Source organism: Mytilus edulis, chromosome 14 (assembly GCF_963676685.1).
Source record: "Mytilus edulis chromosome 14, xbMytEdul2.2, whole genome shotgun sequence".
Lineage (NCBI taxonomy): Eukaryota > Metazoa > Mollusca > Bivalvia > Mytilida > Mytilidae > Mytilus > Mytilus edulis.
The window spans coordinates 27,779,077-27,792,652 of NC_092357.1; the positions used below are offsets into that span (position 1 = coordinate 27,779,077).

The following is a 13,576-nucleotide window of genomic DNA, read 5'->3' on the forward strand; positions in this document are numbered from 1 at the left end:
GTATGATATGTTGTGGTTGTTCTCCTTAAATTAAATGTTTGCAATTGATAACGATACCAAAAATGACCAGTCCGGTCTTAAATTTGATTTTTTTAATAACTGTGAAATTTAACATGTGGTGTGAACAAGCGACACGAATCTTACTAAAAATAGATATCAAGGACTAGAAATGTAATCTAAACCTGTATCATAGTTCAAATAATGCTATTGCTTGATAATTCACTTGTATAGCAATATAAATTTGTCATTTGAAGTAGCTGGGAAAACACGCAGAAGACAGATAATATCACGTTCTTCTTATATTGCAATGATATAAAAGTCCAAGGTTTGTCGAATGATGTACATTGGTGGTAGTCAATCCGAACAGAATCATGATGCAAACCGTTGTCCTCCTTCTCTGTGTGGTAGTAATTGGTATGTTTATTATTTTTTTTTACTATTTACAGTATACACGTATAATTAGTAATCATTCAAGTGTGCATATGCTTGAAATGGTCCTCATTTGCTATGCATGATATGAGAGGAATGACAAATCTTTAAATGAATTCTAATTTTGTTTTGTGATGAAAAGTTATTAAAAGAGCTATTGTTATGGGAGTTTTTGTCTTTTCCGTATTTCGCTTGTTTGTATGTTTCAATGTTAAACTTTGTGTGTGTGACTCGTGACCTTTTTTAAGATTTGTTTTTCATTTGGCATAAACTTTTTATATATTGATCTGATTAACATACAAACTAGTTGATAATTTCGTAAAATAATATAGAGATGCATGTTAATTAAAATAAATAATAACAATAAAAAAAAACGAAAAGAAATCGGAAAAATAAATTTTGGTTTAATTTCTAAGAGAAAAACTGGCTATATAGCTTTAGAAGCAAACGTGTATAAGAGGACATTGGTGCTCATTTGTGTGTAGTCAGCAATTTTTTCAGTCTTGTTACTTAATTTGAAAGTTTGAATTCTAGGTAATGCCGAGGTCTTACAGATATGGCAACCTGGAAAAGATCTCATGAATGAAGACAACCTTAAGGTAAAACTTATAATTCACTAGTCTGTGCGACTACTTCAATCCCTTACTTGTCTAAATGCAGAATAAATATGATAAAACAGCATTATACTTGAACTTGAAATCCGCTTGTTCGCGAAAAATCAATTTGAGACGATTGTTAGACGGACTTTTTTTTTATTCATAAAGTGTTTCAAAAACTAAGGTTTCATTTAAATCATTTTGATAATTGAAATACCTCAAAAAATATATTTGTATATTATTGCACAATAACGATTATGAATATTGAACATTGTTTGTAACATTTTAAATACAGAACACGAAAAACAAAGCAAATCTCTGTCGAATATTTTGTAAGCAATATCAACTGACATCAAAATATGCGATTTGACACAGAATTATTTTTACGTCATTAAGGATGTATTCGACTGACATTTCAGTCTCGTTCAGACTCATTGAAATCCCGTTCTGGAATTATTTCCAAAACATGTGATATAATTGAAAAATAGCAACGAAGTTGATAATAATCATAATCAAACTCAACTCTGTGAAAGAATTGTGCATTTCCAATAAGTAGTTTTTGAGTAATAAAACTTTCAAATTTTATTACTAATCAAGTCAGTCTTTTTAGTGAAATTTTGAAGAACAAAAATGGGTGAGGGGTACAATTTTTTTTTCTCCAGATATATAAACATCCCATATAACTTTTTCTTTTCAAATTTCATAGATCAATCATTTATAACATGGAAGTTGAAAAAAAAATGCATTTTGTTCTTTAAACAGAGAAAAATCACAAATTCACAAAATTGACAATATGGTAAATTTGACACGAAAAAGCATCAACATTTGATAAAACTTTCTTATATTAACACCTACCTATAGTTTTTTTTAGTTGAATTTAATCAGATTGGTCTCCTTCATCTTTATTGAGAGTATGAAAAAAAGTTTAATTGTGGAACTGTGATTTTTTTCACGATAATAGCCCAATAATGGGTACAAATTGATGAAAATGGAAAAATCAACAAAATTGGGTACTTTCAGAGGGCCGTAGCAACAAAGAAGCGCACCACCATATGAATTTTTCTTCACTAATCATTTTTTTACAGTCATATAAACCCAAAAATCAAGTTTAGAAAAAAAGTTTAAATCTAGAATTTTTCTACTCCTCAGAGGTGTACATCCCTAAGTGTTAATTTGTTGGCTCTTCTTAAATAAAACAAAACACCATAAGAACAACAACCCATAAAAAAAAGAGTACTGCGAACTTAATAGAAATTTAACTTTGAGTTTTACAAGTGTAAAAACATATTATATATGATATATACATAATTCTTATTTATTCTTTTTTTAGCATTTGACAAATACCAGTAGAATCATCCAGGGACAGGATGCAGATATTGCAGATTTCCCATGGCAGGTATCCCTCAGAACGTCCAGTGACAGTCACACATGTGGAGGGATCATTCTCACCGATACATGGATTCTGACAGCTGCCCATTGCACACAGTAAATATCTTATACATTTTAATACTTTAAAACATAAAGCATTGTTGGTATTCTTCTCATTTATATAACAGTACATTATTTTAGATGCTAAGTTCATGGTATCGTATAAAAACTAATAACGTAGGGGGAGTTGAAAAGAAATAGATATCAATGATACAACACGTTTTATTTTTTTTTTACACCAGAGGCGCGTTTCGTCTGTGAAAATTGAAAATGTACAGAATGCTTTGAAGGACGCCTACGGGTGTGGGAGTTTCTCGCTACATTGCAGACCCATTGGATGGTCTGCAGCTGTTGTATGCTCTATATATGGTCGGGTTGTTGTCGCTTTGACACATTCCCCATTTCCTTTCTCAAATTTATTTTTATTTGGTATATAAAACGTTATGACATTTCAGGGTTCACAATATGTGGATCGTTGATAACTTTTGTGTCCCCATTTGATTTCTGATTTCTCATTGTCTATCATTTCACATCTTTCTTATTTCATATTTATTACATTTTGAAGCTTACTTTATAAATAGAGCGTTATTGTACAGTAACTGAAAGTTTAGCATATCAAATTGTGATTAATTAAGTCATAATGAAAGATAATTATTACCAGAGGCGGATTTAGAAGGATTTTCAGGGGGCCGGGCTCCACCCTTTTTGTGAGAAAAATTTGGTTTGCATATATAGGGAAACACTGATTTATGACTGGGGCGAAACATCTCTAAAGCAGTCAGTGGGCCCCCTCTTATGAACATTTCTGGATCCGCCACTGATTACCCACACGTCTCATTACTCTTTCAGAGGTTCTGGTTACACAATCAGAGTAGGAGACACTAACCGAAACAACGGTGAGAGATATCAAGTTAGAAGAGTAATCAATGTGAGTATATCACACTTTTGGTAGATATCTATACTATTAAACGAGAAGACCTCATTTTTGGTGTCGCTTCTCTTCTTTCCACAATAAATTAATCAACACGCCTCTGTGTCCTATAGGTACAGTGCGTAGTCGCATTTGTCATCCATTTATATGATTATTCAGATTGAGTTATTTTGGGAGAAAATCGAGAAAAAGGGCATCCGGATATTGTCCCGTCATTGGACAAAATTTTAAATCAGATTATACTTCCGGTTTGCGTTTTTCTGTATACTTTGAACATACATGTACTACGAATAAAGTGTATTTTCAGAATTCTATCTGCTATCATTTTCAAGTTTACTATCCACGGTGGTCACAGAGTTTATTTTAAAAATAGAGAGGGTCTGTATACTATATCAATGACCACCATAGATCGATTAGAAAACTTAGAATTGAAAGTAAATACACTTTATTTATATAGTGAATGTTCATAATATACAGATAAGCGCTAAAATTATTCATGTGCACTTTTGATACCTTTTCTGAAATTCTCCAGTCATTAAATCTTTTACAAAATTCATTGATTACAAAAAGAAGAAGATGTGTTATGATTGCCATGTTGACAACTCTCCACAAGAGACCAAAATGACACAGAAATTAACAACTATAGGTCATCGTACGGCCTTCAACAACGAGCAAAGACCATACCGCATACTCAGCTTTAAAAGGCACCGAAATAAAAATGTAAAACAATTCAAACGAGAAAACTAGCGGCCTTATTTATGTACAAAAAATGACCGAAAAACAAATATGTAACGCATAAACAAAAGACAACCACTGAAGTACAGGCTCCTTACTTAAATGTTCATAACATACTAAATGTATATTCATATTGAAATTGATAGAAAACCACACATTGGGAATTTGAAAATAAAGGAGGAGGGATTAAAAAAAACATTTTCCTGTCCCCAATAACCTATGATTTATGATAATTTTGCTGAAATTCTCCAGTCATTCAATATTTCACAAAATTCTTCCAACAACACTTTACATACTTTAAACTAGTCAACGCTCTGAATGCCCGCGATTTCGCGGGTGTGTTCTAGTACATTTTAAAGTAATGGTTAGAATAAAATTTCTATTGTTTGTATTTCATTTACATATGTTCATTTGAGGATCGACTTCTTATGACTGGAAAGAAAAGTCTGCGATAATCGATTTCTGAATAAAATTTATATCAATGCCAGCAACACAATGTTTTTCCTTTCTTGACAACAAAAAAATCAAAAACGAGTTTCTTGCTGTTCATCATCTTAAAGTCACACTGCATATGTTAATACGATATAAATTGTCAAAATGTACATCTAACTGTATGTCCAATACATTCTGTCCGTAACATTGATTTTAACCAAATTGTTTGCTAGATATTGATACCTTTATATTTGTAAGAAAGCATTATCTCAAATGTGAATTTGTAAATTTTTGGTCCTCAATGCTCTTCAACTTTGTACTCTATTTGGCCTTTTAAACATTTTTTGGTTCGAGCGTCACTGATGAGTGTTTTTCAGACGAAACGCGCGTCTGGCGTGAGTATAAAATTTTGATCCTGGTATCTATGATGAGTTTATTTGAGGTTGTTGTGAAGTTTGAAATAAGACTCGAATATTGTTTAAACATGCACAATAGAATGATGACAGTGGGACAGTTTCCGTGACCAATGATATAAAACTTTGACAAATTAAGTTTATCATTTCCAAATATTGTTTTAGCATGCAAATTACAATGATGGCAGCGGGACAATTTCCAACGATATATCCTTGATTGAGTTGAGTTCTTCTTTGTCTTTCGGTTCAACAGTTGCACCCATATCACTCCCACCTGCAGGACAACTGTTCGAGAGTGCATCTTGTGTAATCACTGGATGGGGAAGAACTTGTGGAACATGTAAGTGTGTTTTAAATTTTGTTAATTGATTGAATGTTTGTGTTTTAACATCGCTTTTAACACTATTGGCATAGTTTTTATTGTTGGATCTACCCAGAGTGACCAAAGAGTCCGGAAAACTGTCAAAGAATTGAACACACCTACCACGAGCAGGGTTCAAACTCATAACTTTAGAGGTGACAGACTAGCGATTTGTTTTACTTCGTACAAGTCTAAGCCTCTATCGAAGAACAAGCATAAGACGAAGATGAAGTATGGTTGCCAATGAGATAACTGTCCACCAGAAACTAGTCAACTATAAAACGTTGGTTTATTCATTGATTTTGTTGGCTATTGAATATAAAGTAATAATGATAGAATATGAATCAACTAGTATATGAATCCATTTGAATACATTGCTGAAACTAACACTTGAATGACCTTGTCACATAGAATACAATACACCAATTTCGTAACATAACAGGGCCAAAGACAACATTACAATCATTTGAAACGAGAGAACATTTTCTTCTTCTTTTGTGTAAATATTACAATCATTGGCCACATGTTTATTAATTGCTAACTAAACAGTACATATGTTTTATCTAGTATGATCATTAATGTATTAATCATATATTATCAAAAGTACAAAGGGCATTTGAAACTCATATGAGTTATTATGACAATAATTTGATAAAGCTTTTATATTACCTCATATCAATTTGGATATTATTCTGAGAACCTCTATGATCATATATCTTCTAGCATTTCGACTTATTTACACATTACTTTCTATCAAATTGTAAGGTTTTAGCGTGCTTGAAAAGCGCTTCGAAAACATGAAATTGGTAAAGTATTATTTTCAAATACGTCGGAGTGATTTGAACACTTTTTTATTGATCAATTAATTAAAACAAAGTATTTGTTCCATTTGACATTATTCAGGTGGTTTACCAACTACCCTACAGAAACTGAACACACTTGCCCTTCGTAATACCGAATGTGCAAACTACATGAGACCAATAAGTGGAGTGAACCTCTTGTCAAGTCATATCTGTGTTCACAACCAAAACAGCAACCCCCAGGACGGCGCATGTAACGTAAGTACCTCAGAAATACGTGTTAATAACATAGTAAAGAGTTATCTCAAATAAATAAATACAATAATAAAAAAAACATGTTCTTTTATCTAAATAGATAAATAAATGAATGTAGAAATGAATGAGAAAAATATTACCTAAATGCGTCACAATACAGCAGACAATTTATCCGACAGTGATCTAAGTGTTTTTAAATATACCTTACAAGAAAAATGATTGCTATCCTTCTTTCATTATCATATATTTCTGATAATGTTCTAAACATAAGAAAAACATATTCTTATGTTATTTTGATATGTCAACAAAGTTTGGTTTATCAATACCTTCATTTGTAACAACAATAAAGATGTAGTATGAGTGCCAATGAGTCAACTATCCATCAGTTCAAATAAACTGAAATCGTTAGGTTAACATGTCAAACAATAAATCAGTCAAAGATATATCAATAATATTTTCATTCATTTAATTCAGTTGTATAATCAGTGTTATGCATTCCATTGGAATCAGTACAAGTATTATGCCTTACATTTAAATCAGTACTAGTGTTATGCCTTCCATTTAAATCAGTGTTATGTCTTCTATTTAAATTAGTGTTATGCCTTCCATTTAAATCAGTGTTATGCCTTCCATATAAATCAGTGTTATGCCTTCCATATAAATCAGTGTTATGCCTTCCATTTCAACCAGTGGTGTGCCTTCAAATCATGCCAGTGGTATACTTTCTATTTAAATCAGTGTTATGCGTTCAATTTGAATTAGTAGTAGTGAAATGTCTTCCATTTAAATCAGTGTTATGCATTCCATATAAGTCAGTGGTATACCTTCCATTTAAATCAGTGTTATGCATTCCATTTGAATCAGTACAAGTATTATGCCTTCCATGTAAATCAATACTAGTGTTATGCCTTCCATTTAAATCAGTACTTGTGTAATGCCTTCCATTTAAATCAGTGTGATGCCTTCTATTACAATCAATGCAGTTATTAAAAGGCAAATACGAGAAGAGATGATGGTAATGATTTAAAGATATCTTTTGTATTTTAGGGTGATAGTGGTGGTCCCATGACATGTACAGTAAGTGGTCAGACGTACGTGGCTGGTGTGACATCATGGGTCATTTCGTCTCAGTCCACAGGATGTCTGCCTGATTACCCTAGCGTGTATACACGGGTAACATCATTCCTCTCATGGATCAGACTATACGTGTCGGGTGTTTAATACCTTAAAATTAGTACGTAATAAAGTTTTCTGGAACATTTATTGCTTTTTCTTATTTCGTCGAGAGAACCAACGTCACAGCAAACATTTCAACGAAAAACAAACAAATTCACACAACACTACATAAAAAACTAACGAATAAACACCACGAACCAAACAAACTAATGATTTGGAATGATGAGCAGATCATGCTCAACATGAAACACTCATTGTGCCACTTATGGCAAGTACAATGTCTGCGATGAGCCTCATTTGAAGAAAAATAAATATCGCCATATCCTACCTAGGCAACGAATAATCAGTAGATGACACTAAATTCACATAGTTATAATACCAACACTACAGAATTGAGAATAATTTAATAACATTGTATAAAGTGAAATATTTTTCAAACAACAGCATCTATCCGGAATAAATTTTAGTCAGCAGTAACAGGTGGACAATTGACATTTTGAGAGTGTACAATATTTTGTTTCTGACTTTTTTTTCAAATATTCAAGATCTTCTAGCTTTTTTACATGTCGTGACCATACATATTTGTACGTTAACTCCCACCTTTCTTTCATAGTTATATTACATTTAAAGCCATTGCTGGTATAACACACCTGGGTTAAGACATATTCTGATGGCAATATTTCTATCTATTTCTACACGGTACATCTACAACTTGCTTACATATGAATTAATAATTTTAGTAGTAATCTAAATTTCCAACAAGAGGAGAGCTTGGCTTGTTCAGTGATAAGGCTGATACTATAAATCTCCTTGTACAAGGCTGTTTGCATTGGTTAAACATTATTTTTGCAAGTTACAATTATCAATTGAATAGGCTGTAAAATTACAATTACATAGAGAATAAAACATGGCAAAATTCGTATCATATGTCGTATCATCCCGAGACATCAATATCAGCCCAAGGGCCTTTAGGCCCGAGGAATTGGTCGAGGGTGATACGGCATGTGATACGGATTTTGCCACGTATTATACGCTTTATCATATATTTCAACAGAAGAGTATTATATTATATGAACTGTTTTCTGATCCATAGCACTGGGTTACCTTCAGTTCTACTTTTGTCTTGTTTCAAAAGCCTTAAAAGAACTGCTCAATTACTTTTCCGAAGCACCTTGGTTACCTTACAATTTGCATGCTGTTGTTTTAAAAATATTTTGTTTATTATTGTATTTATTTGAGTGTTTTGTAATTTTTATAGTTCCATTTAGTGTGCCAAAAAATAGGAAAACTTGACGTTCGTGACGTCACATACAATATGAAAACTTGACGTTCGTGACGTCACATACAATATGAAAACTTGACGTTCGTGACGTCACATACCAAACAATGACGTCATTCAAAAAAATTTTGAGAAATATTTGTTGAGGCAAAAAAACAAACAAAACTTGACTTTATGTAAAAAAAAAGAAAAACAAAAGAAAAGGAGGGGTGTGATAAAGGGTATGCTATAAAAGGTATGGATGTGATAAAGGGTATGCGATAAAGGGTAGGGGTGTGATAAAGGGTATGCGATAAAGGGTGCGCATCAAAGTTGCGCGATATGGATTAAACAGCAGGCTATTTATCAAATATGCAAAACTACTGTATTTACTACTAAACATATGATAAAGAGAAGTATAACATAACCTCTCCAGCCTGTTATATTTGAAAAGTAGTCACATGCTTATTTTATCCTGACAGTCTTAACCTTTTCGCTGCCAAAATTTTTCAAAATCCAAAATAACGTTACACCTATGACGTTGCTAAATTTTACTACAACGTCGACGAATGCCATTGAAAACCTTGTACAAATGCAGTGTAAACGCTACGCTGCACACATCTGTCATCCTCAATAAATCAAGTTCAAAATATACTGAATTGATGCAAATCTTGTTTGGCATACACTAATGTACAAACTACTTAATTCTTAATATTCAAAAGTAAATAAGAATTTTATAATTATAGGCTACAATATCCTGAATATGTGTGAAATGTAACGATTACGAATATTTATAGTGAAAGAGATGTGCATTTACCCTTGATACCCTGAGAATCCGTCTACAGAATTTTGTTTAAAACCTATGGGTTGTTGCTATTAAACATTTCCGTTAAAATTATGTGAAAATATAAGGGGGTTACCGGATTCCTTTTTTTTTTTTCAGTTGAAAATAATCAGTCTCACTTTCGTAGCGTGGAAAAGGTAAAAAAATAATAATTTTAACGTCGTAAAATTCTATCACTCATACATAAATGATGAAGACAGCAAATATGAATCCGGTGACCCCCTAATATATTCCTATCGTTAAAATGAAAATGTTTACAGCAACAGAATATTATTTTTGAATAGACTTCTGTGGACAGATTTTCGGAAAATTTCAATTTAAAGTGGGAAAAGCATATTCTCTGACGCGTTTTCCTTCAGTAATCCTTTGCACGTAATCGACATAAACTTGGAAGTATAAAAACTTCTTATTTATGTATTTTTTTTAACATTCTGACGATTCTAACGAATTATATAAATGCGTACTAATTTTCAACAAAATCTGAAATCTTGCTTGAAAGTGAGTTCGACTCCGATCCTAATTTACTTGGATAGTCAGGTCAGTTTTTCTTTTCTTGCCGAGTCTGTGTTTTTTTCTCATGGAACTGTTGCTTCATGTTCTTATAAAAACTGTGCATCACAAAAAAGACAGGGGTGTTGAATGTTGCGTTTAATTTCAAAAATAAATCAAGAAAATATTGTCCAATTATGCATTCTTTGCCTTAAAAAAAGTATACATTATCAGGTCAAGTTTATTTATGAAATTTTATAAATTGGGACACGTTCGAAAGGAATAATAATCATGCAAACGAATGCAGCCCTTTTGAGAGTAACGAATGTTATGCAAATAAAGGACCCTCATAGAAACCACGATGGCGGATTCACAATGGAAAATAATCTTCGATAATGTGAAGGTCAGGATTATACAGTGCAATCACAACAAAAGATAGGACAGTACTGGTATTTTGGAAAAAAAATTGATTCCGCTAATTTATTGAAACACTAATTTCGAATGAATGCGGTTGGTAGTTTAAAAAATTTCGACCAAAACCATGGTATTAATTTTACCTGACGGCAACTATACATATTTATATGTATACTGTTATAACTAATACAACAAAGGAAATTTTAAAAAAATACTTTTAAGTTATACTTTTTCCGGGAACTTAACTTTTTGTCATTTCTTCTGGTAAACAATTAACACTGCATGCAGATTCGAAAAAAAGAAAAACGTTTAGTCTGTGGGAGTGAGTGATAAAAGACTTAAATTGATGTCAGAAATGAATAAGAAATTTTAGACAGCCATTCTAGGGTATCTTCTTGGCATAGGTATAACAAAATGGAACCATTTGATGGAGAATACTTTGATCTAATCATGTTTAGAATATTGTATGCAAAGTTACTTGTAAACTGGTTAAATATTATATTTGAGTGGCTCTTGAATTTGTGTGAGGTGACCAAAATCTTGGCTTGTATATATAGTTCAAGCACGGTCCGGCAATTTCGTGTGCCTTTAAGTCCAATGAGCGGACTCCGGACGGATTGAAATACCGGTAAGCATCATATAATTGTACATACAATTGTCTTATCGGCATGATAGTACTATACATGTATTCTTGCACAAGCAAACAAATTAGCAAAACTTTTTATCAATGCATCACCAGATTGTTCTGTTTTTCGTTTTATATATTTTATATAATGTCCGTTCCTGTTTCGGGATGTTTCTTGAATAGTCAGAAACATGAACAAATCAAAACGACTTCAGGACATGACCCTTTACCAAGACTTAGTGCTCATCCTTGTTGGTCACGGCTAAGTACATTACCTACCACCCCCATTCTTCCATCCTCAGAATTTTAAATGGTCATCACCTAAAGACTGGATTTCGTTGACCGTCAACGGTATCCATGACTTCGTAATGGCTATGGCCGCACCTCACTGTTGCATAAGTTTACAAAAAAAGATCAAGAAATACTTTCAGAATATATGTTAAAAGCGGGAAAAAATTAACAAGAAAAATGGGTCCTTTATATCATAAATTATAAATATATGTCTGTTTTAAGTAAAACACTTGATAAATTTCATGCTTCCGTAGACCTTTTCTGGATTTACTTTCATCATGCAGAAATTCTTAAAATTAAATATTTAAAAGCAAAGAATGTTTAAGAAGCGAAACATGTGAAGACAGTACATGATCAAAAGTATTCGTCACCTCTATTTTTTTGGCCATATATTTATTTCATGTAAAAACAACTTTTTTTCTCAAAAAATTAGGTTTTTTTTGGACAAAAAAAATCCCAATAGAAAATAAAAAAGCTCCACAACAAAAATATAACCAATTGAAGAAATAAACCTGTGAAAATGTGGCACCAGATTGCCTATTATTCAGCTAGAAATTACCCCAATGTAGCAATTACCAAACATCTTCTTTGAGACCATTTGACGTGATGAATGAAATCGTAATTGCCTTCAAGACCTTCAACAGTGACGAGCAAAACCCATATCGTACACGTAAGAATCCGAAATGACAAAGTGTGAAACATTTAAAAAAAAAAACCAAAAAAAAACAACCAACGGATTGATTAACGAACAGCAAAATTCAGATTTGATAGCTAAATATACATGACATCATTGTAACGTCATAAAAATGGCTAAATGACGTCATGAAAAATGAAAAAATGAAACGAGAATGAAATGGCATTGACAGAACATCATTAAATTATGCTTTTATTGCTAAAATCAATATTTATTTTATTAACCTTAACCATCGGCCATATCGGCCCATTGGCAGTTAAAGAACAAATAAATCGGCCCAATCGGCCCCTTGGCAGTTAAAGACAACGTCAATCGGCCAGATCGGCCCATTGGCAGTTAAAGGTAACGTCAATTAATCGGCCCAGATCGGCCCGCTGGCAGTATAAGGGTTAAATCCGATTCCCGCTGGATATCCATATGCATAATTGTGTGCGTTTCTGTACATTCAAAGACCCAACTAGTTATTCCTAACATGCGTCATATAATGTTCACCATATGAAATTGGTTTAGAAAAGGAGCTATAACTTCCAGCTATGCTACTGAAAGGTGTCACATGTCTCTGTATTGTAGCAACATGTAAACAAACTTGTTTCTAAAATGTATGAAAATGCAGTATTTATGCATACTGTAAACAATTCATGTTCTTTTGCATTTGATTATTGTTCATTAATACCCCAGTCCCACTAGGCCACGATCGCACTACGATCTGTGAAAAAAATGCAAATTTTGTTGATCGTAGTACGATCGTGTAGATCGCAGTAAGGTCGTATCACAATCGTAGTGAGGTCTTCAAGATCGTGATGAGCGTGGCCAACTTTGAACATGTTCAAAACAATCGTGGTGCGGTCGTGGCGAAATCAGGTCGTAGTAGAAGCATAGTGAGAGCGCACTAAGATCGTAGTAAGATCGCAAAGGTCGCTGTACAATCGTAGTGAGAACGTAGCGAAAGCGTTATTCTGTTCGGAGAGTCTGCGCTACGATCTCACTACGACCATCACGTTCTCACCGCGATCCAACTACGCTTCCACTACGACTATACCACGCTGTTCACGACCATAGTACGATTCTAGCACGCCCTTGCTGTCCTAATCACGCTCTTCTTACGACCTGACTACGTTCGTGCTACGACCATCATTCTCATTGTAATTTTCACATAAAATATATTGAATCTCTCCAGGTTTTGTTTGTCTGTATGTAATTAGGACTTTTTGTCCATTTTCTCTAACGACTCAGCCATGCTTCTCGTTTTTATATAGATTAGACCGTTGGTTTTCCTGTTTGAATGGTTTTACACTAGTAATTTTGGGGGCCCTTTATAGCTTGCTGTTCGGTGTGAGCTAAGGCTCCGTGTTGAAGGTCGTACCTTGGTCTATAATGGTTTACTTTTATAAACTGTTACTTGGAT

The 13,576-nt window shown here is 33.1% G+C and overlaps 1 protein-coding gene across 1 annotated transcript; it reads left to right on the forward strand.

Annotated features, from left to right (window-relative positions):
- The first annotated feature begins 292 nt into the window (after nucleotides 1-292).
- LOC139502995 (fibrinolytic enzyme, isozyme C-like) lies at nucleotides 293-7,643 on the forward strand. Its single transcript, XM_071292664.1, has 7 exons — nucleotides 293-414; nucleotides 964-1,028; nucleotides 2,356-2,510; nucleotides 3,303-3,381; nucleotides 5,130-5,304; nucleotides 6,229-6,383; nucleotides 7,428-7,643. Exons 1-7 carry the CDS (start codon nucleotides 372-374, stop codon nucleotides 7,599-7,601), a joined length of 846 nt encoding a protein of 281 aa, XP_071148765.1. The 5' UTR covers nucleotides 293-371; the 3' UTR covers nucleotides 7,602-7,643.
- The last annotated feature ends 5,933 nt before the right edge of the window (nucleotides 7,644-13,576 follow it).